Source organism: Coregonus clupeaformis, chromosome 21, assembly GCF_020615455.1.
Source record: "Coregonus clupeaformis isolate EN_2021a chromosome 21, ASM2061545v1, whole genome shotgun sequence".
In the NCBI taxonomy this organism is placed as follows: Eukaryota; Metazoa; Chordata; class Actinopteri; order Salmoniformes; family Salmonidae; genus Coregonus; species Coregonus clupeaformis.
The window spans coordinates 47,870,166-47,895,386 of record NC_059212.1 but is presented as its reverse complement, the minus strand read 5'-3'; the positions used below and the strand labels follow the sequence as shown (position 1 = coordinate 47,895,386).

Sequence of the window (25,221 nt, the reverse complement as noted above, 5' to 3'; positions counted from 1 at the left end):
TCTCTGGTATTATTAAACATTAGTCAGGTATGGCTCTCTGCTATTATTAAACATTAGTCAGGTATGGCTCTCTGCTATTATTAAACATTAGTCAGGTATGGCTCTCTGGTATTATTAAACATTAGTCAGGTATGGCTCTCTGCTATTATTAAACATTAGTCAGGTATGGCTCTCTGCTATTATTAAACATTAGTCAGGTATGGCTCTCTGCTATTATTAAACATTAGTCAGGTATGGCTCTCTGCTATTATTAAACATTAGTCAGGTATGGCTCTCTGCTATTATTAAACATTAGTCAGGTATGGCTCTCTGCTATTATTAAACATTAGTCAGGTATGGCTCTCTGATATTATTAAACATTAGTCAGGTATGGCTCTCTGCTATTATTAAACATTAGTCAGGTATGGCTCTCTGGTATTATTAAACATGAGTCAGGTATGGCTCTCTGGTATTATTAAACATTAGTCAGGTATGGCTCTCTGCTATTATTAAACATTAGTCAGGTATGGCTCTCTGCTATTTGTAAACATTAGTCAGGTATGGCTCTCTGCTATTATTAAACATTAGTCAGGTATGGCTCTCTGCTATTATTAAACATTAGTCAGGTATGGCTCTCTGCTATTATTAAACATTAGTCAGGTATGGCTCTCTGCTATTATTAAACATGAGTCAGGAATGGCTCACTGGTATTATTAAACATTAGTCAGGTATGGCTCTCTGGTATTATTAAACATTAGTCAGGTATGGCTCTCTGCTATTATTAAACATTAGTCAGGTATGGCTCTGCTATTATTAAACATTAGTCAGGTATGGCTCTCTGCTATTATTAAACATTAGTCAGGTATGGCTCTCTGCTATTATTAAACATTAGTCAGGTATGGCTCTCTGGCTATTATTAAACATTAGTCAGGTATGGCTTCTGCCTGGTGTTATTAAACATTAGTCAGGTATGGCTCTCTGCTATTATTAAACATTAGTCAGGTATGGCTCTCTGCTATTATTAAACATTAGTCGGTAGGCTCTCTGCTATTATTAAACATTAGTCAGGTATGGCTCTCTGCTATTATTAAACATTAGTCAGGTATGGCTCTCTGCTATTATTAAACATTAGTCAGGTATGGCTCTCTGGTATTATTAAACATTAGTCAGGTATGGCTCTCTGGTATTATTAAACATTAGTCAGGTATGGCTCTCTGGTATTATTAAACATTAGTCAGGTATGGCTCTCTGCTATTATTAAACATTAGTCAGGTATGGCTCTCTGCTATTATTAAACATTAGTCAGGTATGGCTCTCTGCTATTATTAAACATTAGTCAGGTATGGCTCTCTGCTATTATTAAACATTAGTCAGGTATGGCTCTCTGCTATTATTAAACATTAGTCAGGTATGGCTCTCTGCTATTATTAAACATTAGTCAGGTATGGCTCTCTGCTATTATTAAACATTAGTCAGGTATGGCTCTCTGGTATTATTAAACATTAGTCAGGTATGGCTCTCTGGTATTATTAAACATGAGTCAGGTATGGCTCTCTGGTATTATTAAACATTAGTCAGGTATGGCTCTCTGGTATTATTAAACATTAGTCAGGTATGGCTCTCTGGTATTATTAAACATTAGTCAGGTATGGCTCTCTGCTATTATTAAACATTAGTCAGGTATGGCTCTCTGCTATTATTAAACATTAGTCAGGTATGGCTCTCTGCTATTATTAAACATTAGTCAGGTATGGCTCTCTGGTATTATTAAACATTAGTCAGGTATGGCTCTCTGCTATTATTAAACATTAGTCAGGTATGGCTCTCTGGTATTATTAAACATGAGTCAGGTATGGCTCTCTGCTATTATTAAACATTAGTCAGGTATGGCTCTCTGGTATTATTAAACATTAGTCAGGTATGGCTCTCTGCTATTATTAAACATTAGTCAGGTATGGCTCTCTGGTATTATTAAACATTAGTCAGGTATGGCTCTCTGCTATTATTAAACATTAGTCAGGTATGGCTCTCTGCTATTATTAAACATTAATAAGGAATGGCTCTCTGCTATTATTAAACATTAGTCAGGTATGGCTCTCTGCTATTATTAAACATTAGTCAGGGATGGCTCTCTGCTATTATTAAACATTAGTCAGGTATGGCTCTCTGGTATTATTAAACAGTAGTCAGGTATGGCTCTCTGCTATTATTAAACATTAGTCAGGTATGGCTCTCTGCTATTATTAAACATTAGTCAGGTATGGCTCTCTGGTATTATTAAACATTAGTCAGGTATGGCTCTCTGGTATTATTAAACATTAGTCAGGTATGGCTCTCTGCTATTATTAAACATTAGTCAGGTATGGCTCTCTGCTATTATTAAACATTAGTCAGGTATGGCTCTCTGCTATTATTAAACATTAGTCAGGGATGGCTCTCTGCTATTATTAAACATTAGTCAGGTATGGCTCTCTGGTATTATTAAACATTAGTCAGGTATGGCTCTCTGCTATTATTAAACATTAGTCAGGTATGGCTCTCTGCTATTATTAAACATTAGTCAGGTATGGCTCTCTGGTATTATTAAACATTAGTCAGGTATGGCTCTCTGGTATTATTAAACATTAGTCAGGTATGGCTCTCTGCTATTATTAAACATTAGTCAGGTATGGCTCTCTGCTATTATTAAACATTAGTCAGGTATGGCTCTCTGCTATTATTAAACATTAATACGGAATGGCTCTCTGCTATTATTAAACATTAGTCAGGTATGGCTCTCTGCTATTATTAAACATTAGTCAGGTATGGCTCTCTGCTATTATTAAACATTAGTCAGGTATGGCTCTCTGCTATTATTAAACATTAATAAGGAATGGCTCTCTGCTATTATTAAACATTAGTCAGGTATGGCTCTCTGCTATTATTAAACATTAGTCAGGGATGGCTCTCTGCTATTATTAAACATTAGTCAGGTATGGCTCTCTGGTATTATTAAACATTAGTCAGGTATGGCTCTCTGCTATTATTAAACATTAGTCAGGTATAGCTCTCTGCTATTATTAAACATTAGTCAGGTATGGCTCTCTGGTATTATTAAACATTAGTAAGGTATGGCTCTCTGGTATTATTAAACATTAGTCAGGTATGGCTCTCTGCTATTATTAAACATTAGTCAGGTATTGCTCTCTGCTATTATTAAACATTAATAAGGAATGGCTCTCTGCTATTATTAAACATTAGTCAGGTATGGCTCTCTGCTATTATTAAACATTAGTCAGGGATGGCTCTCTGCTATTATTAAACATTAGTCAGGTATGGCTCTCTGCTATTATTAAACATTAGTCAGGTATGGCTCTCTGGTATTATTAAACAGTTTGTCAGGTATGGCTCTCTGCTATTATTAAACATTAGTCAGGTATGGCTCTCTGCTATTATTAAACATTAGTCAGGTATGGCTCTCTGCTATTATTAAACATTAGTCAGGTATGGCTCTCTGGTATTATTAAACATTAGTCAGGTATGGCTCTCTGCTATTATTAAACATTAGTCAGGTATGGCTCTCTGCTATTATTAAACATTAATAAGGAATGGCTCTCTGCTATTATTAAACATTAGTCAGGTATGGCTCTCTGCTATTATTAAACATTAGTCAGGGATGGCTCTCTGCTATTATTAAACATTAGTCAGGTATGGCTCTCTGGTATTATTAAACAGTAGTCAGGTATGGCTCTCTGCTATTATTAAACATTAGTCAGGTATGGCTCTCTGCTATTATTAAACATTAGTCAGGTATGGCTCTCTGGTATTATTAAACATTAGTCAGGTATGGCTCTCTGGTATTATTAAACATTAGTCAGGTATGGCTCTCTGCTATTATTAAACATTAGTCAGGTATGGCTCTCTGCTATTATTAAACATTAGTCAGGTATGGCTCTCTGCTATTATTAAACATTAATAAGGAATGGCTCTCTGCTATTATTAAACATTAGTCAGGTATGGCTCTCTGCTATTATTAAACATTAGTCAGGGATGGCTCTCTGCTATTATTAAACATTAGTCAGGTATGGCTCTCTGGTATTATTAAACAGTAGTCAGGTATGGCTCTCTTCTATTATTAAACATTAGTCAGGTATGGCTCTCTGCTATTATTAAACATTAGTCAGGTATGGCTCTCTGGTATTATTAAACATTAGTCAGGTATGGCTCTCTGGTATTATTATACATTAGTCAGGTATGGCTCTCTGGTATTATTAAACATTAGTCAGGTATGGCTCTCTGCTATTATTAAACATTAGTCAGGTATGGCTCTCTGCTATTATTAAACATTAATATGGAATGGCTCTCTGCTATTATTAAACATTAGTCAGGTATGGCTCTCTGCTATTATTAAACATTAGTCAGGGATGGCTCTCTGCTATTATTAAACATTAGTCAGGTATGGCTCTCTGGTATTATTAAACATTAGTCAGGTATGGCTCTCTGCTATTATTAAACATTAGTCAGGTATGGCTCTCTGCTATTATTAAACATTAATATGGAATGGCTCTCTGCTATTATTAAACATTAGTCAGGTATGGCTCTCTGCTATTATTAAACATTAGTCAGGGATGGCTCTCTGCTATTATTAAACATTAGTCAGGTATGGCTCTCTGGTATTATTAAACAGTAGTCAGGTATGGCTATCTGCTATTATTAAACATTAGTCAGGTATGGCTCTCTGCTATTATTAAACATTAGTCAGGTATGGCTCTCTGGTATTATTAAACATTAGTCAGGTATGGCTCTCTGGTATTATTAAACATTAGTCAGGTATGGCTCTCTGCTATTATTAAACATTAGTCAGGTATGGCTCTCTGCTATTATTAAACATTAGTCAGGTATGGCTCTCTGCTATTATTAAACATTAGTCAGGTATGGCTCTCTGCTATTATTAAACATTAATAAGGAATGGCTCTCTGCTATTATTAAACATTAGTCAGGTATGGCTCTCTGCTATTATTAAACAGTAGTCAGGTATGGCTCTCTGCTATTATTAAACATTAGTCAGGTATGGCTCTCTGCTATTATTAAACATTAGTCAGGTATGGCTCTCTGCTATTATTAAACATTAGTCAGGTATGGCTCTCTGCTATTATTAAACATTAGTCAGGTATGGCTCTCTGCTATTATTAAACATTAGTCAGGTATGGCTCTCTGCTATTATTAAACATTAGTCAGGTATGGCTCTCTGCTATTATTAAACATTAATAAGGAATGTCTCTCTGCATGGTCTGGTGGTGATTAACATTCAGACAGACTGTTTGACCATCATCCTTATGTGCTTTGCTGACATTTTGGTTGTTATAACAGATGTCCGTAACATTCACTGTCACCAAACTCCCTGTGCCAGAGAGATACTTTGACTTACTACAAGCAGAATGATAAGAAGTATTATACCATTGATAAACCATTCTGGTAATCTTCCTCCCTCCTCCAGTTTGACCCACATTGATAGTACCAATAAACCATTCCGGTAATCTTCCTATCTCCTCCAGTTTGACCCTATGAGCGGAGAGTGGCTGGGGATGCCCTCACTGCCAGGACCGCGCTGCCTGTTTGGGCTTACTGAAGCAGCAAACTCCATCTTTGTTGTGGGCGGCAAGGAGATGAAAGAGGGAGAACGTGTTCTAGACTCTGTCATGATCTATGACAGACAGTGAGTACAGTACAGGGACCGTCTCTGTCTCTCTCTATCCTCTCTCTTTCTCTTGCTCTCTGTATCTCTCTCGCTCTCTGTATCTCTCTTGCTCTCTGTATCTCTCTTGCTCTCTGTATCTCTCTCACTCTCTCTAGCTTTCTGTCAATGGTAAAGACAAACAAGAGACTGTTGATAAAAAAAAAAACGATGTTATGTTCTACAGGTCATTTAAATGGGGCGAGTCAGACCCTCTTCCCTACACAGTCTATGGTCATGGAACTGTCTCACACAATGGCCTTGTCTACGTCATAGGAGGAAAGACGGAGAGCAAGTAAGTCGCACTTTTGAAGATTGTACGCCGTTCCCCTAATCATGGTTTGCATGTTTCGTCACAATATTGTTTATTAGGTTTAAATGTCTGTGGAATGGCGCAAACAATGTACTACTCAACCTCATCATACGTAGGCTACATTGACTCATTTTAGCCTACTTGTGGAACAGCGCATAGAGTGCAACATGAAATAGATGCATAAAACACGCTATCAAGGCCGAGTTCAAATACCAACATCAATGTGAAAGTAACCAGAGCATAAAATAGATGACTGCGAATACAAACGATGCCAGATAAATCCTACACATGCATCGAAATAAAAGGCGTACTGTCGTATCGGGTGAATGGTGGCATATTATTGCTGTCAACAAAGAGTCCGTTTATGCTGCATCGTGTTAGAGGCTTTTATTAAAATCACGAGGTTACAGCACAAGTACAGACCCGCGGTGTCCGGAGAACGGGTCCTCAGATTGCCATGGCCGTTCTGCCCTTTCTGTAGTCTAGCCCCTATTTATAAACAATGATGCTCCCTCTTCTGGCCAATCACCAGTCTCCCCTGTCTACAACACACTTCCTGTCTGTTGTACGTGACGTTACACTAAAACATATACTAACATAAACAACATTCCATTTCTTCATGAAAAACATTTAACAAAGACATAATCTTCATATACGATATTCCCCCCTTCGAGACGAACAGTCTCGAAAACAAACAGAATAGGATTATGACTAGTAACAATTTATCTTATTGAGTATCTTTAACATTAAACCAAAAACATTCTCCTCTAGAGTGTAAATACCTTTCTATGAAATATGAATAACTGTTTATGAAGTGTGAATACATTACTATCTTTATGAAGTGTGAATACATTACTATGACACATGAACAAATCTTTATGGAGTGTAAGAGCGAAAAACTGTCCGGCAACCTTCCATCCATCAATCAAGACAGTAAAATTCTCTCACGGTCCCTCTGCCCCAGGCAACCACCTTCGGTACTCCAGATAAACTCATAACCCATGTAAATGCATTTGAAAGTATGATGCAATTAAATACACATGTAAGCCCCTGCAAACAAAATCCTATCCAAAAACATCCACTTGTAAGGCTGGTCAACCCATTGGACCGTACAGTGAACCTCTCCCTGCCTAGACTTTCTCTGTCCCTAAGCATCACCGAAATAAACAAAAACATCTAAGTTCCTCACATGTATTCAATAACATCAAACATCATTCTACAAAAATTAATCCCTAAGAATATGACACAAATTATGTATTACACATGTCTATATTTCATTGCAAACACTGGAATGTAGTCCACTACACTTCATATCCCCGTAGTCTCCTCTTCCAATGGACTTGTTGATGATGGAATCGGAATCTTTCCACACCCTCCTTGTTTCATCTCCTCCAGTCATATTGTCCCTTCCCATTTTCCCCCAAATGCTTCTGGAAGAAAAGAAAAGAAACGACCAAACAGTATCTTTTCCAAAAAAAACACTTTCAAATTGAACATCAATATCAACTAAGAATATAAAAATGCTATATAAATGATATATGAATCACATAAACCCATTCCCCCCTTTGATTCATAAATCATACTAAAAATCACACCAATATTGAAAAAATTGAAAAATGATCAAATAATCAAAAATGATATTTATCCATTCAGTTCCACTTGTCCATCTTTATCCAGATCAGGAACAGTCAACACCGGCATCTGAGTGTTGTCTCCAGACATCACTCTCCAACCTATCTCAATATCATAGCTTTCTCAAAGGTCAGTAACAAATTACAAACATCACACAGTGTTATCAAAGTTGCCATTAAATGTAACCCATCACTGCCCCTACTGGCCTACCTGATCCTGCAACCAAATCTTCTCAGATCTCCCAAACACATCCCTTATATTCTTCAATGCATATATAACTATCTGAACTATCTGGACTCAAAGTATAACTATTATCATCAATAGGATCTTCCCAAATGTTACACCATACCATGGAAAAAATCCCCCCTTCTCCCTTAGATTTATCCTTCAATGATAGGCTTGAAGACTATGACATGTAGCCATGTCACCCTTTTAACCCTAGATTTAGATGTGTCCGGTGCTATCCCTCTTATAATGGTAAAAACCTCATATGGAAGCTTCAACGTTGACATGTAACAACATCCTGTCTATCCATAGTGTAAGAATATATATGCTTTATCACCACAAACCCTCTAAATATCTTTAAAATTCCCCATAGTCACATTGTCAGGCAAAAGCTAATCTTTTAACCCTCAAAGTCCTGCTGTTCCTACTAACTGGTACATAAAAAGTAACATATTTGTCCTCTCTAACCTTATGTCCGTGCTTATCCAAAGTCATCATATAATCATCACAATCTGATATCCCCATAAACATACCCCTTACCTCCTATGTTTTATTAGAACAAAAACAACTTTTAGCCCTCAATGGTTACACCTCAAATGCTTCAGTTTTTGCTGTTACCTGATTTTACTTAACATCTAACAAATTTACACAAGTTAATTCACTTAACCCAATACCACCTAACCCTAGGCTTAAACAAATGTTTTGACAACGACATTATTTTATCTGTTACTAATTGTTGTTGATACCACAGTCATGACAAAGCATAATACTGACACACCCTTGATAAAGGTCGAACGACCGTCTCTAACATGTTTGTTGCTGGAATTCTCACCAGACATGGACCCTCAAGATTCCTCACTGATCTTACAGAATGAGCTGCTGGAACCTGCCCATCTATCTCTAATTTTCACAACAGAAGAATCAAACCACTCCCTTTAGTTTCTCTCTCCCCCTAACGAGCGGTACTGATCAGATACCTCTCCTTGTCTGTCATTAAAATCAAAGACCTCATCCTGTCCTCCATGATAGTATCCTTCACTATTTCAGATGAATCTATATTGTCTCTACCACTATCTGCTCTCCTATTTTAACCCTATTCGTCTTGCTACCCCCTTTAATTTCAGAAAAGTTGTTGTCGGTGTCATACTTCCTACATTTGCTTATTGCCATCGTATCATTAATCCCTTCCAAAGTTACCATTAAAGTAGTTGATGTATTAACCTTAATTACTTCTAGTGCGAAAGTTACCAATATCCTCTGTGTATTATCTACTGTTGGAGTGGCTACTGTAACCTACTCTTCCTGAACCTCCTTGGTGACTGTGAAACTTCAACAGATTTCAAATCTTCCATCATAAGCGTTACTTTATGAATTACATAGCCTTTTAACCAATAATTCTCAACCGGAACAAATTTCTAATGCTTGCACTAGATAAGTATACTTCTTCTCCATAATTATCTCTCCATGTGGAAGAAACGTCCCCATCCTAACCCTAAAATTGGCACTGGAGCTATTGGTTCCCTTATAATCAAATGCGATATATTTATGGCTTTAATAACTATCAATGTTGAAAGAGTTAAATTGCTTCTCACTGTTGTTTTAATAGACTGAAGTGTCAATGTCCTTAGTTACTTCTAGTTTTCCCCAAAGAAAAGTTGTCTTTGCTTGTACTTCCATCTATCACCACTAGTGTCACTTTTTCCCCACTCTCAGTCCTTTCTCTAATCCCTGACTTTCAAACTTTTGATTATAAAAAATACACCTATAATTACCTTGATCTTCCTACTCTAAAGTGTCATTCACCATTGTTCTCTCTCTCTTACTACTAACTTTGAAACTTAGCTTACTGTCTTAGAGTTCCTTCAACCTAGTTCTCCTAACTTATTTTAATCTAATCTTTTCCTCCTAACCTTTAAACTTTTTCCACTGATTTATTCACAAAATCCCTTTACCACCAATTTTTAGAATATGTGATTGGGAAAGTCCCCACCTGTTTTTGACTTCTTTACACACAGACTTGGCAAACGACTAAACACCTTTTAGCCTAGCCTGAAATCTCTTAGTGTAAGAATGTAACCCAGAATAAACAGTCACCCCTTTTAACTTTTCAGACAGATTGTCTAATAGACAGTCGTCTAGTGTACATCTTATTGTACAATTCAATTTAAACAATGCATCTCTTCCCAACACTGCAATAACAGTATCTTCTAATATTAGTACCTTAAGAGTAATTAACTGTTTTACTACCTCAAATCCCTATCCCTAATTAGTTATCAATTAGTGAGATGTTTAACCTCTTTAGGCTGAACCCCAGATAAGTTTTTCCACTATTCACCATCACTTCTAATGGTCGGTTTTTACTTCAATTGTTAGCTATTTTCTCTTCTTCTCTAATCGATGCTCTCAGCTGACACCCCCCTTCCGGATCTTCTAGGCACTAACAGGTGATCTTCACTTGCTCCTTTATCTTCCTCTGTTGTTTTCTCCTGACGCATTTCCATCACAGGTAAAGTACCCAATCTGTCCACAATTATAACAGTCTTCTGAAAGTTGCTGGAAGTGTAGCTGAAATCTTCCTCCTCCTTCTATTTCTTCTCGTCCTCTTCCTCTCCAATTCTGTGTCTGTCCAGAAACTGGCTGTGGATATGGAACATCTGGTACCCCCTTGGCTGGTACAATTGCATTTGATATTGTTCAGTTGAAGCTGTAACAGTGATTGTTGATTTGGTTCATTCTGATTCTTCATAACCAAAGCTTCTCTTCTCCACCCGTTGTATGATTGAGTTTTCTCAGAGTTTCTTCGTCCTGTTCTTTCTTCTTCTCCAATTCTTGGGATCCTCTCAGCAGTTTCTCCTCTTCTGTATCTTCAGCTGTGTTACTTCTTCTAAACTATTTGCTTTATCCAGGCATGATAAACATCGGTCTATATATCTATTTCTTCTTTGCTAGTCATTGTAGGATAAAATCCTCTTGAACATAAAGCACCCTTAATCTCCAAATCTTCATCGCTTTCTTCATCTTTGTTTTCATCAGAGATCAAATCTCGTGTATCCTTCTTCCTTCAACTTCCATCAGAGATCAAATCTCTAGTATCCTTCTTCTTTCCTCTCTTGCCAACTTCCTTCTGATCACAGAGTCATCTCCACCCATGACCTCTTCATCATCACTCATCTTCATCATCCTCATCTTCTTTAAGTTCCATCCTCCTTAACCTCCCTCTTTTCTTCCAGACATCACATTTTCTTCCTTCTGGAGTTTTGATTCATCTTCATCGTCGTTTCTGCTTGTCCTCTATCTATTATTCGTTCATCTCCATCTCTGATGCAACAATCACCCTCCTGGATGATCACTGGAAGCTGAGGATAAACATCCCTAAGCTGTACTTTTTACTGAATCCGTATGTGAGAAAGGTGTACTAACTTCTGCCATTAGTTTTTCTAACACTACTTTAGTTAAAGGATTACTATTTTTTCCCCTATATCAACCCTTTTATATTCCTTTATTGTGAATTATTTTATTTTAGACTGTATAGCCTATGGCTTCCCCCCTGTAATTATTAATATAAACCTAACAACTCCTAAAAATGTTATTGTACAACTCAATTAAAAATCATGAATAATTAAAACCAATTTTTATTCCTATATCACCAATTTATCAATTATTGTTGGCTATCTTACCACAACCCATCAAATGCAAGTAAATGTAAGTTAGTCAACTTCAAAGCAATCTTAAAAACAAAGCCTTCTAACCTTACAACCCTTTGATTTTTATCAATTCCATTGTTTAATATGCACCCAAGTATCTTAATTGCAGAATAATGTCAGTACCTGATTTCCAACCGAACTGTAATCCAGCCCAGTGATGCACAGAGACTCCAAAATGCAAATTTTATTCAAATAGTATTTGCCAAGCCTCTGTAAAATTGTCATAACATCACATATTTTGTTAGGGATGATTTTGTGAACTAGCCTGATATCTGATCCGATCGTCTGCCGCGTCACGTGATGTCACGTCAGCACTTCCTGTATCTCCTCTCTCTCTCGTCTCGTTCCATGTTCCTCTCATATTTCAAAAAAACATAGAAACAGACAAGATTTCAGCAGTTAATGCAATCACTGAGTTATTTCAACCATATTCAATATTCATTCGTTCTACATTATTCACTCTAAGACTAAACTCAGAACTAAATAGATCGCTCAAAAACATTTTTATTTTATTTTAATCCGTCATTTAATTTAATTAATTATACTCCGTCAACATATCTCTCTCATTTATCAATTCAATAGGTCACAAAACAAGTTTCATCTTTAACCAAGCCCCGATGTAACAACTAGAAGATTCGTGTTAAAATCTCTTTGTCTGTGTGTTTCTCCGTCTCCCTGCAGGGTAACCCCAGATGGGACCTATGACCTTTACCCACAATGCAGTGTTTTGTAGTCTTAGCACATAACCTCATGTCGTAGTTTTAGCGCCGTAAAATCATGCACATGCGCACATCCATTCAAAAACACTTTTTCACCGTGGAAGTGAGATTCTCTACTCCCTCCTAGTCAAACAGACAGAATAACAGTCCCGCTTTACCTCCGTTTCCCCCTCATAGTCAAACAACATTTAACAGCGCTCACAAAACATATAACCTGACTTACATACACAGAGACAAGTTTAAGAGACTTTAATCCATCGCAATGGGGTCTCTAAGGATATCCGTTAGCATGTAGCACGCAACACAATTAGCATTAGCAATTAGCATTAGCATTAGCTTTAGGTACAATGTGACACAACACACATTTAGCATTTAGCATTAGCCTTAGCAGCTATGTAGAATGTAGCATGACCCACACTTCAGCATTTAGAATTAGCATTAGCCACGATGTACCACGTGGCCTGACACATAATCAAGCATTTAGAATTAGCCTTAGCCTTTAGCTAACTGCGGCCTACCATACAAATAAATATCCTGCACTGCCCTTATTCCTTTTAAACATATTTATCCTACCGTTTTTGCTACTGTGACTTAATGACCATTACACCGAGAAATCAGACCCAATCAAACCCCCCGTCGGACGAGAGTCGAATCATAATCACAATCAGATAAACCCCATTAATCAGAGTTTTCCTTTTAAAAAACCCACCGTCTGCCCATTCTATCGTGCAAACGGATTTGCCGGCCCAACATCTAAAATGGCCCCCCCGGGGTCTTAAAGCGGTACAGTGCCCTAAAGAATGCGCATATCTGCCTTAATTGTACACTTCAATACTTAATTCCTACCGTTTAATGCTCTAAAAACTTCCAATTATCTGCCGTTTCCAATGGAATATATTTTAACAGACTATAGTCATCAGCAATAACCCCACCCGAGGCAAGGTCGTAATGGTACATCTCTCCAGTGTACACAAGTCGTATCCAATCTAACAAACTCCGAAGCGGTAAGAAAAACTCACCCTTGTTTGGCCATGCTTCAAAGCGAGTTAGCTTGGCGGTTGACTGGAACAAAGAAGAGGCGCAGACCAGCCCCACGTTGGGCGCCATTATGTCGTATCGGGTGAATGGTGGCATATTATTGCTGTCAACAAAGAGTCCGTTTATGCTGCATCGTGTTAGAGGCTTTTATTAAAATCACGAGGTTACAGCATAAGTACAGACCCGCGGTGTCCGGAGAACGGGTCCTCAGATTGCCATGGCCGTTCTGCCCTTTCTGTAGTCTAGCCCCTATTTATAAACAATGATGCTCCCTCTTCTGGCCAATCACCAGTCTCCCCTGTCTACAACACACTTCCTGTCTGTTGTACGTGACGTTACACTAAAACATATACTAACATAAACAACATTCCATTTCTTCATGAAAAACATTTAACAAAGACATAATCTTCATATACGATAGTACCTCAAAGGACTTACTTAGGCCTACAAACGACAAAAGACGCATAAAGAAAAACAAATTCGACCAAGGAATGAAGAACATCATGAAATACAAAAGGAAAATCTACACATTAAGGCAGTGCCCGTGATTCAGCACCGCTGAATGGACAGCACCTCGGTACAGGTAGGCATAGTGGAGCTCCGTGGGGTGTGGCTGAATGGACAGCACCTCTGTCTAGTAGCCAGCTAGAATAGGCAGTTAGACATTATTTGGGGCAACAGTTGAGTAGCGGAGGTCCTCAATAGTTCATATTATTTTATATTGTATTATAGCCTACAATGCTTATATGAAAATCATAACTGGCACGCAGATCTTTAGAAATGGTAGGATCAATTGTGAATTGTCACTCATATGTAAAAGGTTGCCGACCCCCCCTGTGTAACAGTACTCTTCTTGCGTTGTGTACAATCATTGACACGGACTCCAGCTTGTAGCACCAGTCATGGAGATATTCACTGGGGCAACGTAGTTACCAAAATAATACAACGATCACAATACAACAATATAATATTTTTAACAATGTAGCTGATAGAAACAGCACAAAATTGCACGTCACGCAATGCACGGCTCACCATCCAACTCTGCACTCACGCACTGTTCAAAATATACGAAACCCCCCCCACCAGACACAGTAAGTTGCTATCTAGCATTAGCTGGAATTCTCTACAACAAAATGCACAACAAAATACAGAAAAAATGCTGCATCTTATGTGTGATGTTCTAATAATATTTACAAAACAAATTGATATAAATTGTACATTCAAATCATCAATTGGGAGTATAAAAATCATTTTAGACGTACAGTGCTTTGCAATCAACAACCTACCGCTGGTTTGCTGCTTGTTCACTGGGACGATTCTAACTTAAACATCCTCCCTCGTAAGCAAGCCACGCAAACCAGCCGATAAGATGCCATGTTGAGCAGGTGAAGGCCAGACAAAACTAAAACCAAAAACCCATTGGCTTATCAATAAAGTGGCAAGGGGAATCCCCAATATAACCCTGTTACAGCTGCTATAGGCTACATGAAGCCGCCCTTGTGGCACGGTGCATTCAGTCTACTATGACAGTGTCATTGTCTCGCGGGCTTCCCACCAAAATTGTTGCTCTGCATTCAGAGATGATCCTTATAATTTAATTTTAATTTTAATGTAACCTTTATTTTATCAGGGAGTCATACTGAGACCAAGGTCTCTTTTATAAGATGAGCCATGAATTACATAAAGTAAAGAAAATGCACACATCAAAATACAAAATGCAAAATATGGAAACATTTTGTATCATCAAGAGTGCTCCGAGAATATTAATACTGCAACGTAGAAGCCAACGCACAGGCAGCTTGTCTCTCTGTCTGATATTAAAGCGTTGCGTTACACAGCATCTGGGTGCTCATTATATACAGGTAAAGTCAGTAAATTAGAATATTTTGAAAAACTTGATTTATTTCATAATTGCATTCAAAAGGTGTAACTTGTACATTATATTTATTCATTGCACACAGACTGATGCATTCAAATGTTTATTTCATTTAATTTTGATGATTTGAAGTGGCAACAAATGAAAATCCAAAATTCCGTGTGTCCAAAATTAGAATATTGTGTAAGGGTTACATTTTGAAGACACCTGGTGCCACAAACTAATCAGCTGATTAACTCAAAACACCTGCAAAGGGCTTTAAATGGTCTCTCAGTCCAGTTCTGAAGCCTACACAAACATGGGGAAGACTTCAGATTTGACAGCTGTCCAAAAAGCGACCATCGACACATTGCACAAGGAGGGAAAGACACAAAGGTTATTGCAGAAGAGGCTGGCTGTTCTCAGGGCTCTGTGTCCAACCACATTAATAGAGAGGCAAAGGGAAGGAAAAACTGTGGTCAGAAAAAGTGTACAGCGATAGGGATCACCGCGCCCTAGTCAAGATTGTGAAAAAAAACCCATTCAAAAAATGTGGGGAGATTCACAAGGAGTGGACAGCTGCTGAGTCAGGGCTTCAAGATCCACCACCAAGAGGCGCTTGAAGACATGGGTTTCAGCTGCACCGACATACCTCGTGTCAAGCCACTGTTGACCAAAAACAGCGCGAAAGCGTCTCACCTGGGCTAAGGAAAAAAAAGAGCTGGACTGCTGCTGGGTGGTCTAAAGTCATGTTTTTTCTGGCAAAGCAAATTTTGCATTTCCTTTGGAAATCGAGGTCCCAGAGTCTGGAGGAAGACAGGAGAGGCACAGGATCCACGTTGCCTGAAGTCTAGTGTAAAGTTTCCACCATCAGTGATGGTTTGGGGTGCCATGTCATCTGCTGGTGTCGGTCCACTCTGTTTCCTGAGATCCAGGGTCAAGCGCAGCCGTCTACCAGCAAGTTTTAGAGCACTTCATGCTTCCTGCTGCTGACCTGCTCTATGGAGATGGAGATTTCAGGTTCCAACAGGACTTGGCGCCCCTGCACACAGCGCAAAATCTACCCGTGCCTGGTTTACGGACCATGGTATTTCTGTTCTAAATTGGCCAGCCAACTCCCTGACCTTAGCCCCATAGAAAATCTGGGGGGTATTGTGAAAAAGGAAGATGCAGAATGCCAGACCCAACAGCGCAGAAGAGTTGAAGGCCACTATTCAGAGCAGCCTGGGCTCTCATAACACCTGAGCAGTGCCAGAAACTCCTCGACTCCATGCCACGCCGCATTAATGCAGTAATTGAGGCAAAGGAGCTCCAACCAAGTATTGAGTATTGTACATGCTCATATTTTTCATTTTCATACTTTTCAGTTGGCCAACATTTCTAAAAAATCCCTTTTTGTATTAGCCTTAAGTAATATTCTAATTTTGTGACACACGGAATTTTGGATTTTCATTTGTTGCCACTTCAAATCATCAAAATTAAATGAAATAAACATTTGAATACATCAGTCTGTGTGCAGTGAATAAATATAATGTACAAGTTAACACCTTTTGAATGCAATTACTGAAATAAATCAAAGTTTTTCAAAATATTCTAATTTACTGACTTTTACCTGTATGTTTTAAAAACAGCACTAAATCCACACTATAGCTAAATAACTTAGCAATATTTAATTATGTTTTTGCCAACAACATTGATCTGTTAGAATATTTCATTTTTAATTCAGGAAGATGGAAAAGCAAGATGATAAGAGTGACAGGTGGAAACGCGTTATACCAGAGGAAGGTAGACTACAGGCGGGGGATGAAGACAGAGGATGATGACGTAGGCAGAAAGGAGTTTAGAATAGTTAGCCCAACTAGGTAATCATTCATTATTTGCATTATCTCAATTATCATTCTGTCACTGCATGACAATGCACACTTGTTATAGCCTACAGTTGTTATTGTCTTTGAAGCCAAAAACAAGACATGTATTTTGAGGGGAAATGCTCTAAAGTTGTTCAGTTGTGTTTATTTTCATACCAATAGGCCTACATGAAACCAAAATTGCACTAGCCTACTGGGCGAATAAATTAAAATAACAATTAGGCTTACAGCTATCACAACCTGTATTTAAATAGCAATAAAACAACTTTTGGTTTCGAATGGTCACCAAAAAGGAGGGCTCCCCACCTCCCAATTCCCAATTAAATTAACCCCTGGCTATCAGATTACAACAAGATTTACAAGGCCAAATTCAAATGCCGACATCAAATGAAAAGCAATCGGCTCACTGCCTTAACAACTGTCTCTGCCCTCTGCTTTCTAAAAGTGACAGAAAAGGCTCACAGGCTGGCAGCTGCCCCTTCAGAGCAATGCTCTGCATGGTCCTAAAGCCAACCTAGACTTAAACAGACGCTGCATTTTAATCGCGATTGGAAATAATTGAGTGGTTTTTTGTTGTTGTTGTTGTCTACCGAACTGCTGTTTTTTTTTGGCTTGCTACAGATGACTATATCGGTCCACTAACACAGGACTGGTAAAGGCCCAGTGCACTACTTTTGTGAGAAAAAAGAAATTCTACAAAAAGCATATATTTTTTATTACATTTTTTTTTTCTTCTTCAGATTATTCAGGGGATGCTGCAGCACCGCAGCTATGTCTACAACTATGAGTTCTGGTATAATGTTACCGTAATAATAATAAATAATAGTAATAATATGCCATTTAGCAGACGCTATTGCTCTCTATAGGAAGTGCATACGCAGGGTGTGTCTCTACTGTAGTATCTGAACATTCCAGAATGTATCTCTGCTTGCGGAAACATCTGGAAAACATGACTATAGGGGCCCCCTAAAACAGAGGAGAGTCTGTTATGTGAAGGCCAGGGATTGGTCTATAAAAAAACACCCATATTATGTTACATGTTATAAATACCATGGTTGGAACAAAGGACGGGGAGAATAACATATTAGAGATTGGGTCAGTTGTTCTCCAGATGTCTGCAGGAGTCTGTAAATTGATACTGTTATCTTTGATGTAATAAACCATTATAATCAAGGACAGTGTCAGCAGATTTCTTGTCGTCACAGCATATCAGCATCGTTGTCTCGACACCACACTACAACTATGTTCTGCTATAATGTTACCGTAATGTATTGTATTGCTCTCTATAGGACTTGCCTACGGAGGGTGTGTGTCTACAACCCCACTAGGTTTGAGTGGAAGGAGCTAGCTCCTATGAAGCTGGCTCGTTCTCTGTTCGCTGTGACGGTCCACAACAACCAGATCTACGTGGCCACGGGCGTCACAGACACAGGACTCACCAGCACTGTAGAGGTCTATGACATCGCTACAAACCAGTAAGGGCTCTATTCAATCCACTTATTATAATGTGTGTGCTGTGATGTCATTATAATGTGTGCTTTAATGTGTGTGCTGTGATGTCATTATAATGTGTGCGTTAATGTGTGTGCTGTGATGTCATTATAATGTGCGTTTTAATGTGTGTGCTGTGATGTCATTATAATGTGTGTTTTAATGTGTGTGCTGTGATGTCATTATAATATGCGTTTTAATGTGTGTGCTGTGATGTCATTATAATGTGCGTTTTAATGTGTGTGCTGTGATGTCATTATAATGTGAGTTTTAATGTGTGTGCTGTGATGTCATTATAATGTGTGTTTTAATGTGTGTGCTGTGATGTCATTATAATATGTGTTTTCATGTGTGTGCTGTGATGTCACTATAATGTGTGTGCTGTGATGTCATTATAATGTGCGTTTTAATGTGTGTGCTGTGATGTCATTATAATGTGCGTTTTAATGTGTGTGCTGTGATGTCATTATAATGTGCGTTTTAATGTGTGTGCTGTGATGTCATTATAATGTGTGTTTTAATGTGTGTGCTGTGATGTCATTATAATGTGTGTTTTCATGTGTGTGCTGTGATGTCATTATAATGTGTGTTTTAATGTGTGTGCTGTGATGTCATTATAATGTGTGTTTTAATGTGTGTGCTGTGATGTCATTATAATGTGTGTTTTAATGTGTGTGCTGTGATGTCATTATAATGTGTGTGCTGTGATGTCATTATAATGTGCGTTTTAATGTGTGTGCTGTGATGTCATTATAATGTGTGTTTTAATGTGTGTGCTGTGATGTCATTATAATGTGTGTTTTCATGTGTGTGCTGTGATGTCATTATAATGTGTGTGCTGTGATGTCATTATAATGTGCTTTTTAATGTGTGTGCTGTGATGTCATTATATAATGTGCGTTTTAATGTGTGTGCTGTGATGTCATTATAATGTGTGTTTTAATGTGTGTGCTGTGATGTCATTATAATGTGTGCTTTAATGTGTGTGCTGGGATGTCATTATAATGTGCGTTTTAATGTGTGTGCTGTGATGTCATTATAATGTGTGTTTTCATGTGTGTGCTGTGATGTCATTATAATGTGTGTTTTCATGTGTGTGCTGTGATGTCATTATAATATGCGTTTTAATGTGTGTGCTGTGATGTCATTATAATGTGCGTTTTAATGTGTGTGCTGTGATGTCATTATAATGTGCGTTTTAATGTGTGTGCTGTGATGTCATTATAATGTGTGTTTTAATGTGTGTGCTGTGATGTCATTATAATATGTGTTTTCATGTGTGTGCTGTGATGTCACTATAATGTGTGTGCTGTGATGTCATTATAATGTGCGTTTTAATGTGTGTGCTGTGATGTCATTATAATATGCGTTTTAATGTGTGTGCTGTGATGTCATTATAATGTGCGTTTTAATGTGTGTGCTGTGATGTCATTATAATGTGTGTTTTAATGTGTGTGCTGTGATGTCATTATAATGTGTGTTTTAATGTGTGTGCTGTGATGTCATTATAATGTGTGTTTTAATGTGTGTGCTGTGATGTCATTATAATGTGTGTTTTAATGTGTGTGCTGTGATGTCATTATAATGTGTGTGCTGTGATGTCATTATAATGTGCGTTTTAATGTGTGTGCTGTGATGTCATTATAATGTGTGTTTTAATGTGTGTGCTGTGATGTCATTATAATGTGTGTGCTGTGATGTCATTATAATGTGCATTTTAATGTGTGTGCTGTGATGTCATTATATAATGTGCGTTTTAATGTGTGTGCTGTGATGTCATTATAATGTGTGTTTTAATGTGTGTGCTGTGATGTCATTATAATGTGTGTTTTAATGTGTGTGCTGTGATGTCATTATAATGTGCGTTTTTAATGTGTGTGCTGTGATGTCATTATAATGTGCGTTTTTAATGTGTGTGCTGTGATGTCATTATAATGTGTGCTTTAATGTGTGTGCTGGGATGTCATTATAATGTGCGTTTTAATGTGTGTGCTGGGATGTCATTATAATGTGTGTGCTGTGATGTTATTATAATGTGTGTGCTGTGATGTCATTATAATGTGTGTGCTGTGAGGTCATTATAATGTGTGTGCTGTGATGTCATTATAATGTGTTTGCTGGGATGTCATTATAATGTGTGTTTTAATGTGTGTACTGTGATGTCATTATAATGTGTGTTTTAATGTGTGTGCTGTGATGTCATTATAATGTGTGTTTTCATGTGTGTGCTGTGATATCATTATAATGTGTGTGCTGTGATGTCATTATAATGTGCATTTTAATGTGTGTGCTGTGATGTCATTATATAATGTGCGTTTTAATGTGTGTGCTGTGATGTCATTATAATGTGTGTTTTAATGTGTGTGCTGTGATGTCATTATAATGTGTGTTTTAATGTGTGTGCTGTGATGTCATTATAATGTGCGTTTTAATGTGTGTGCTGTGATGTCATTATAATGTGCGTTTTAATGTGTGTGCTGTGATGTCATTATAATGTGTGCTTTAATGTGTGTGCTGGGATGTCATTATAATGTGCGTTTTAATGTGTGTGCTGGGATGTCATTATAATGTGTGTGCTGTGATGTCATTATAATGTGTGTGCTGTGATGTCATTATAATGTGTGTGCTGTGAGGTCATTATAATGTGTGTGCTGTGATGTCATTATAATGTGTTTGCTGGGATGTCATTATAATGTGTGTTTTAATGTGTGTACTGTGATGTCATTATAATGTGTGTTTTAATGTGTGTGCTGTGATGTCATTATAATGTGTGTTTTAATGTGTGTGCTGTGATGTCATTATAATGTGTGTGCTGGGATGTCATTATAATGTGTGTTTTAATGTGTGTGCTGTGATGTCATTATAATGTGTGTGCTGTGATGTCATTATAATGTGTGTGCTGTGAGGTCATTATAATGTGTGTGCTGTGATGTCATTATAATGTGTTTGCTGGGATGTCATTATAATGTGCGTTTTAATGTGTGTGCTGTGATGTCATTATAATGTGTGTTTTCATGTGTGTGCTGTGATGTCATTATAATGTGTGTGCTGTGATGTCATTATAATGTGCGTTTTAATGTGTGTGCTGTGATGTCATTATAATGTGCGTTTTAATGTGTGTGCTGTGATGTCATTATAATGTGTGTTTTAATGTGTGTGCTGTGATGTCATTATAATGTGTGTTTTCATGTGTGTGCTGTGATGTCATTATAATGTGTGTTTTAATGTGTGTACTGTGATGTCATTATAATGTGTGTTTTAATGTGTGTACTGTGATGTCATTATTATATAATGTGTGTTTTAATGTGTGTACTGTGATGTCATTATAATGTGTGTGCTGTGATGTCATTATAATGTGTGTGCTGTGATGTCATTATAATGTGTGTTTTAATGTGTGTGCTGTGATGTCATTATAATGTGTGTTTTAATGTGTGTACTGTGATGTCATTATAATGTGTGTTTTAATGTGTGTGCTGTGATGTCATTATAATATGTGTTTTTAATGTGTGTGCTGTGATGTCATTATAATGTGTGTTTTAATGTGTGTGCTGTGATGTCATTATAATGTGTGTGCTGTATATTATCATGTGTGTGCTGTGATGTCACTATAATGTGTGTGCTGTGATGTCATTATAATGTGCGGCTTTTTAATGTGTGTGCTGTGATGTCATTATAATATGCTGTTTTAATGTGTGTGCTGTGATGTCATTATAATGTGCGTTTTAATGTGTGTGCTGTGATGTCATTATAATGTGTGTTTTAATGTGTGTGCTGTGATGTCATTATAATGTGTGTTTTAATGTGTGTGCTGGGATGTCATTATAATGTGTGTTTTAATGTGTGTGCTGTGATGTCATTATAATGTGTGTTTTAATGTGTGTGCTGTGATGTCATTATAATGTGTGTGCTGTGATGTCATTATAATGTGCGTTTTAATGTGTGTGCTGTGATGTCATTATAATGTGTGTTTTAATGTGTGTGCTGTGATGTCATTATAATGTGTGTGCTGTGATGTCATTATAATGTGCATTTTAATGTGTGTGCTGTGATGTCATTATATAATGTGCGTTTTAATGTGTGTGCTGTGATGTCATTATAATGTGTGTTTTAATGTGTGTGCTGTGATGTCATTATAATGTGTGTTTTAATGTGTGTGCTGTGATGTCATTATAATGTGCGTTTTAATGTGTGTGCTGTGATGTCATTATAATGTGCGTTTTAATGTGTGTGCTGTGATGTCATTATAATGTGTGCTTTAATGTGTGTGCTGGGATGTCATTATAATGTGCGTTTTAATGTGTGTGCTGGGATGTCATTATAATGTGTGTGCTGTGATGTTATTATAATGTGTGTGCTGTGATGTCATTATAATGTGTGTGCTGTGAGGTCATTATAATGTGTGTGCTGTGATGTCATTATAATGTGTTGTGCTGGGATGTCATTATAATGTGTGTTTTAATGTGTGTCTGTGATGTCATTATAATGTGTGTTTTAATGTGTGTGCTGTGATGTCATTATAATGTGTGTTTTCATGTGTGTGCTGTGATATCATTATAATGTGTGTGCTGTGATGTCATTATAATGTGCATTTTAATGTGTGTGCTGTGATGTCAGTATATAATGTGCGTTTTAATGTGTGTGCTGTGATGTCATTATAATGTGTGTTTTTAATGTGTGTGCTGTGATGTCATTATAATGTGTGTTTTAATGTGTGTGCTGTGATGTCATTATAATGTGCGTTTTAATGTGTGTGCTGTGATGTCATTATAATGTGCGTTTTAATGTGTGTGCTGTGATGTCATTATAATGTGTGCTTTAATGTGTGTGCTGGGATGTCATTATAATGTGCGTTTTAATGTGTGTGCTGGGATGTCATTATAATGTGTGTGCTGTGATGTCATTATAATGTGTGTGCTGTGATGTCATTATAATGTGTGTGCTGTGAGGTCATTATAATGTGTGTGCTGTGATGTCATTATAATGTGTTTGCTGGGATGTCATTATAATGTGTGTTTTAATGTGTGTACTGTGATGTCATTATAATGTGTGTTTTAATGTGTGTGCTGTGATGTCATTATAATGTGTGTTTTAATGTGTGTGCTGTGATGTCATTATAATGTGTGTGCTGTGATGTCATTATAATGTGTGTTTTTAATGTGTGTGCTGTGATGTCATTATAATGTGGGTATGTGTGTGCTGTGATGTCATTATAATGTGTGTTATGTGTGTTGTGAGGTCATTATAATGTGTGTGCTGTGATGTCATTATAATGTGTTTGCTGGGATGTCATTATAATGTGCGTTTTAATGTGTGTGCTGTGATGTCATTATAATGTGTGTTTTCATGTGTGTGCTGTGATGTCATTATAATGTGTGTGCTGTGATGTCATTATAATGTGCGTTTTAATGTGTGTGCTGTGATGTCATTATAATGTGCGTTTTAATGTGTGTGCTGTGATGTCATTATAATGTGTGTTTTAATGTGTGTGCTGTGATGTCATTATAATGTGTGTTTTAATGTGTGTGCTGTGATGTCATTATAATGTGTGTTTTAATGTGTGTACTGTGATGTCATTATAATGTGTGTTTTAATGTGTGTGCTGTGATGTCATTATTATGTATGTGTGTGTTTTAATGTGTGTACTGTGATGTCATTATAATGTGTGTGCTGTGATGTCATTATAATGTGTGTGCTGTGATGTCATTATAATGTGTGTTTTAATGTGTGTGCTGTGATGTCATTATAATGTGTGTTTTAATGTGTGTACTGTGATGTCATTATAATGTGTGTTTTAATGTGTGTGCTGTGATGTCATTATAATGTGTGTTTTAATGTGTGTGCTGTGATGTCATTATAATGTGTGTTTTAATGTGTGTGCTGTGATGTCATTATAATGTGTGTTTTAATGTGTGTACTGTGATGTCATTATAATGTGTGTTTTAATGTGTGTACTGTGATGTCATTATTATAATGTGTGTTTTAATGTGTGTACTGTGATGTCATTATAATGTGTGTGCTGTGATGTCATTATAATGTGTGTGCTGTGATGTCATTATAATGTGTGTTTTAATGTGTGTGCTGTGATGTCATTATAATGTGTGTTTTAATGTGTGTGCTGTGATGTCATTATAATGTGTGTTTTAATGTGTGTACTGTGATGTCATTATAATGTGTGTTTTAATGTGTGTGCTGTGATGTCATTATAATATGTGTTTTAATGTGTGTACTGTGATGTCATTATAATGTGTGTTTTAATGTGTGTGCTGTGATGTCATTATAATGTGTGTGCTGTGATGTCATTATAATGTGTGTGCTGTGATGTCATTATAATGTGTGTGCTGTGATGTCATTATAATGTGTGTGCTGTGATGTCATTATAATGTGTGTGCTGTGATGTCATTATAATGTGTGTGCTGTGATGTCATTATAATGTGTGTGCTGTGATGTCATTATAATGTGTGTGCTGTGATGTCATTATAATGTGTGTGCTGTGATCCAGGTGGTCAGAGTTTGTAGAGTTCCCCCAGGAGCGTAGCTCCATGAACATGATCACTATGGGGGAATGTCTGTACGCTGTGGGGGGCTTTGCCATGATGCCCAGCGAGATCAGTGACCAGCCACAGCCCACCGAGATGAACGACATCTGGAGGTAATTTCTATAACATCTTATAAAGCATTCAAACA

General features: G+C 37.3%; 1 protein-coding gene across 1 annotated transcript in view; it reads left to right on the top strand.

The window, feature by feature from the left end:
- The window catches only part of klhl40a (kelch-like family member 40a), a 33,292-nt gene that overhangs the window by 6,562 nt on the left and 1,509 nt on the right, over window positions 1-25,221 (top strand). The window contains exons 6-9 of the mRNA XM_041842401.2: window positions 5,514-5,674; window positions 5,880-5,987; window positions 18,336-18,521; window positions 25,037-25,186. Of these exons, the coding sequence (XP_041698335.1) occupies window positions 5,514-5,674; window positions 5,880-5,987; window positions 18,336-18,521; window positions 25,037-25,186 (605 nt within the window). The remainder of the gene's footprint in view (window positions 1-5,513; window positions 5,675-5,879; window positions 5,988-18,335; window positions 18,522-25,036; window positions 25,187-25,221) is intronic.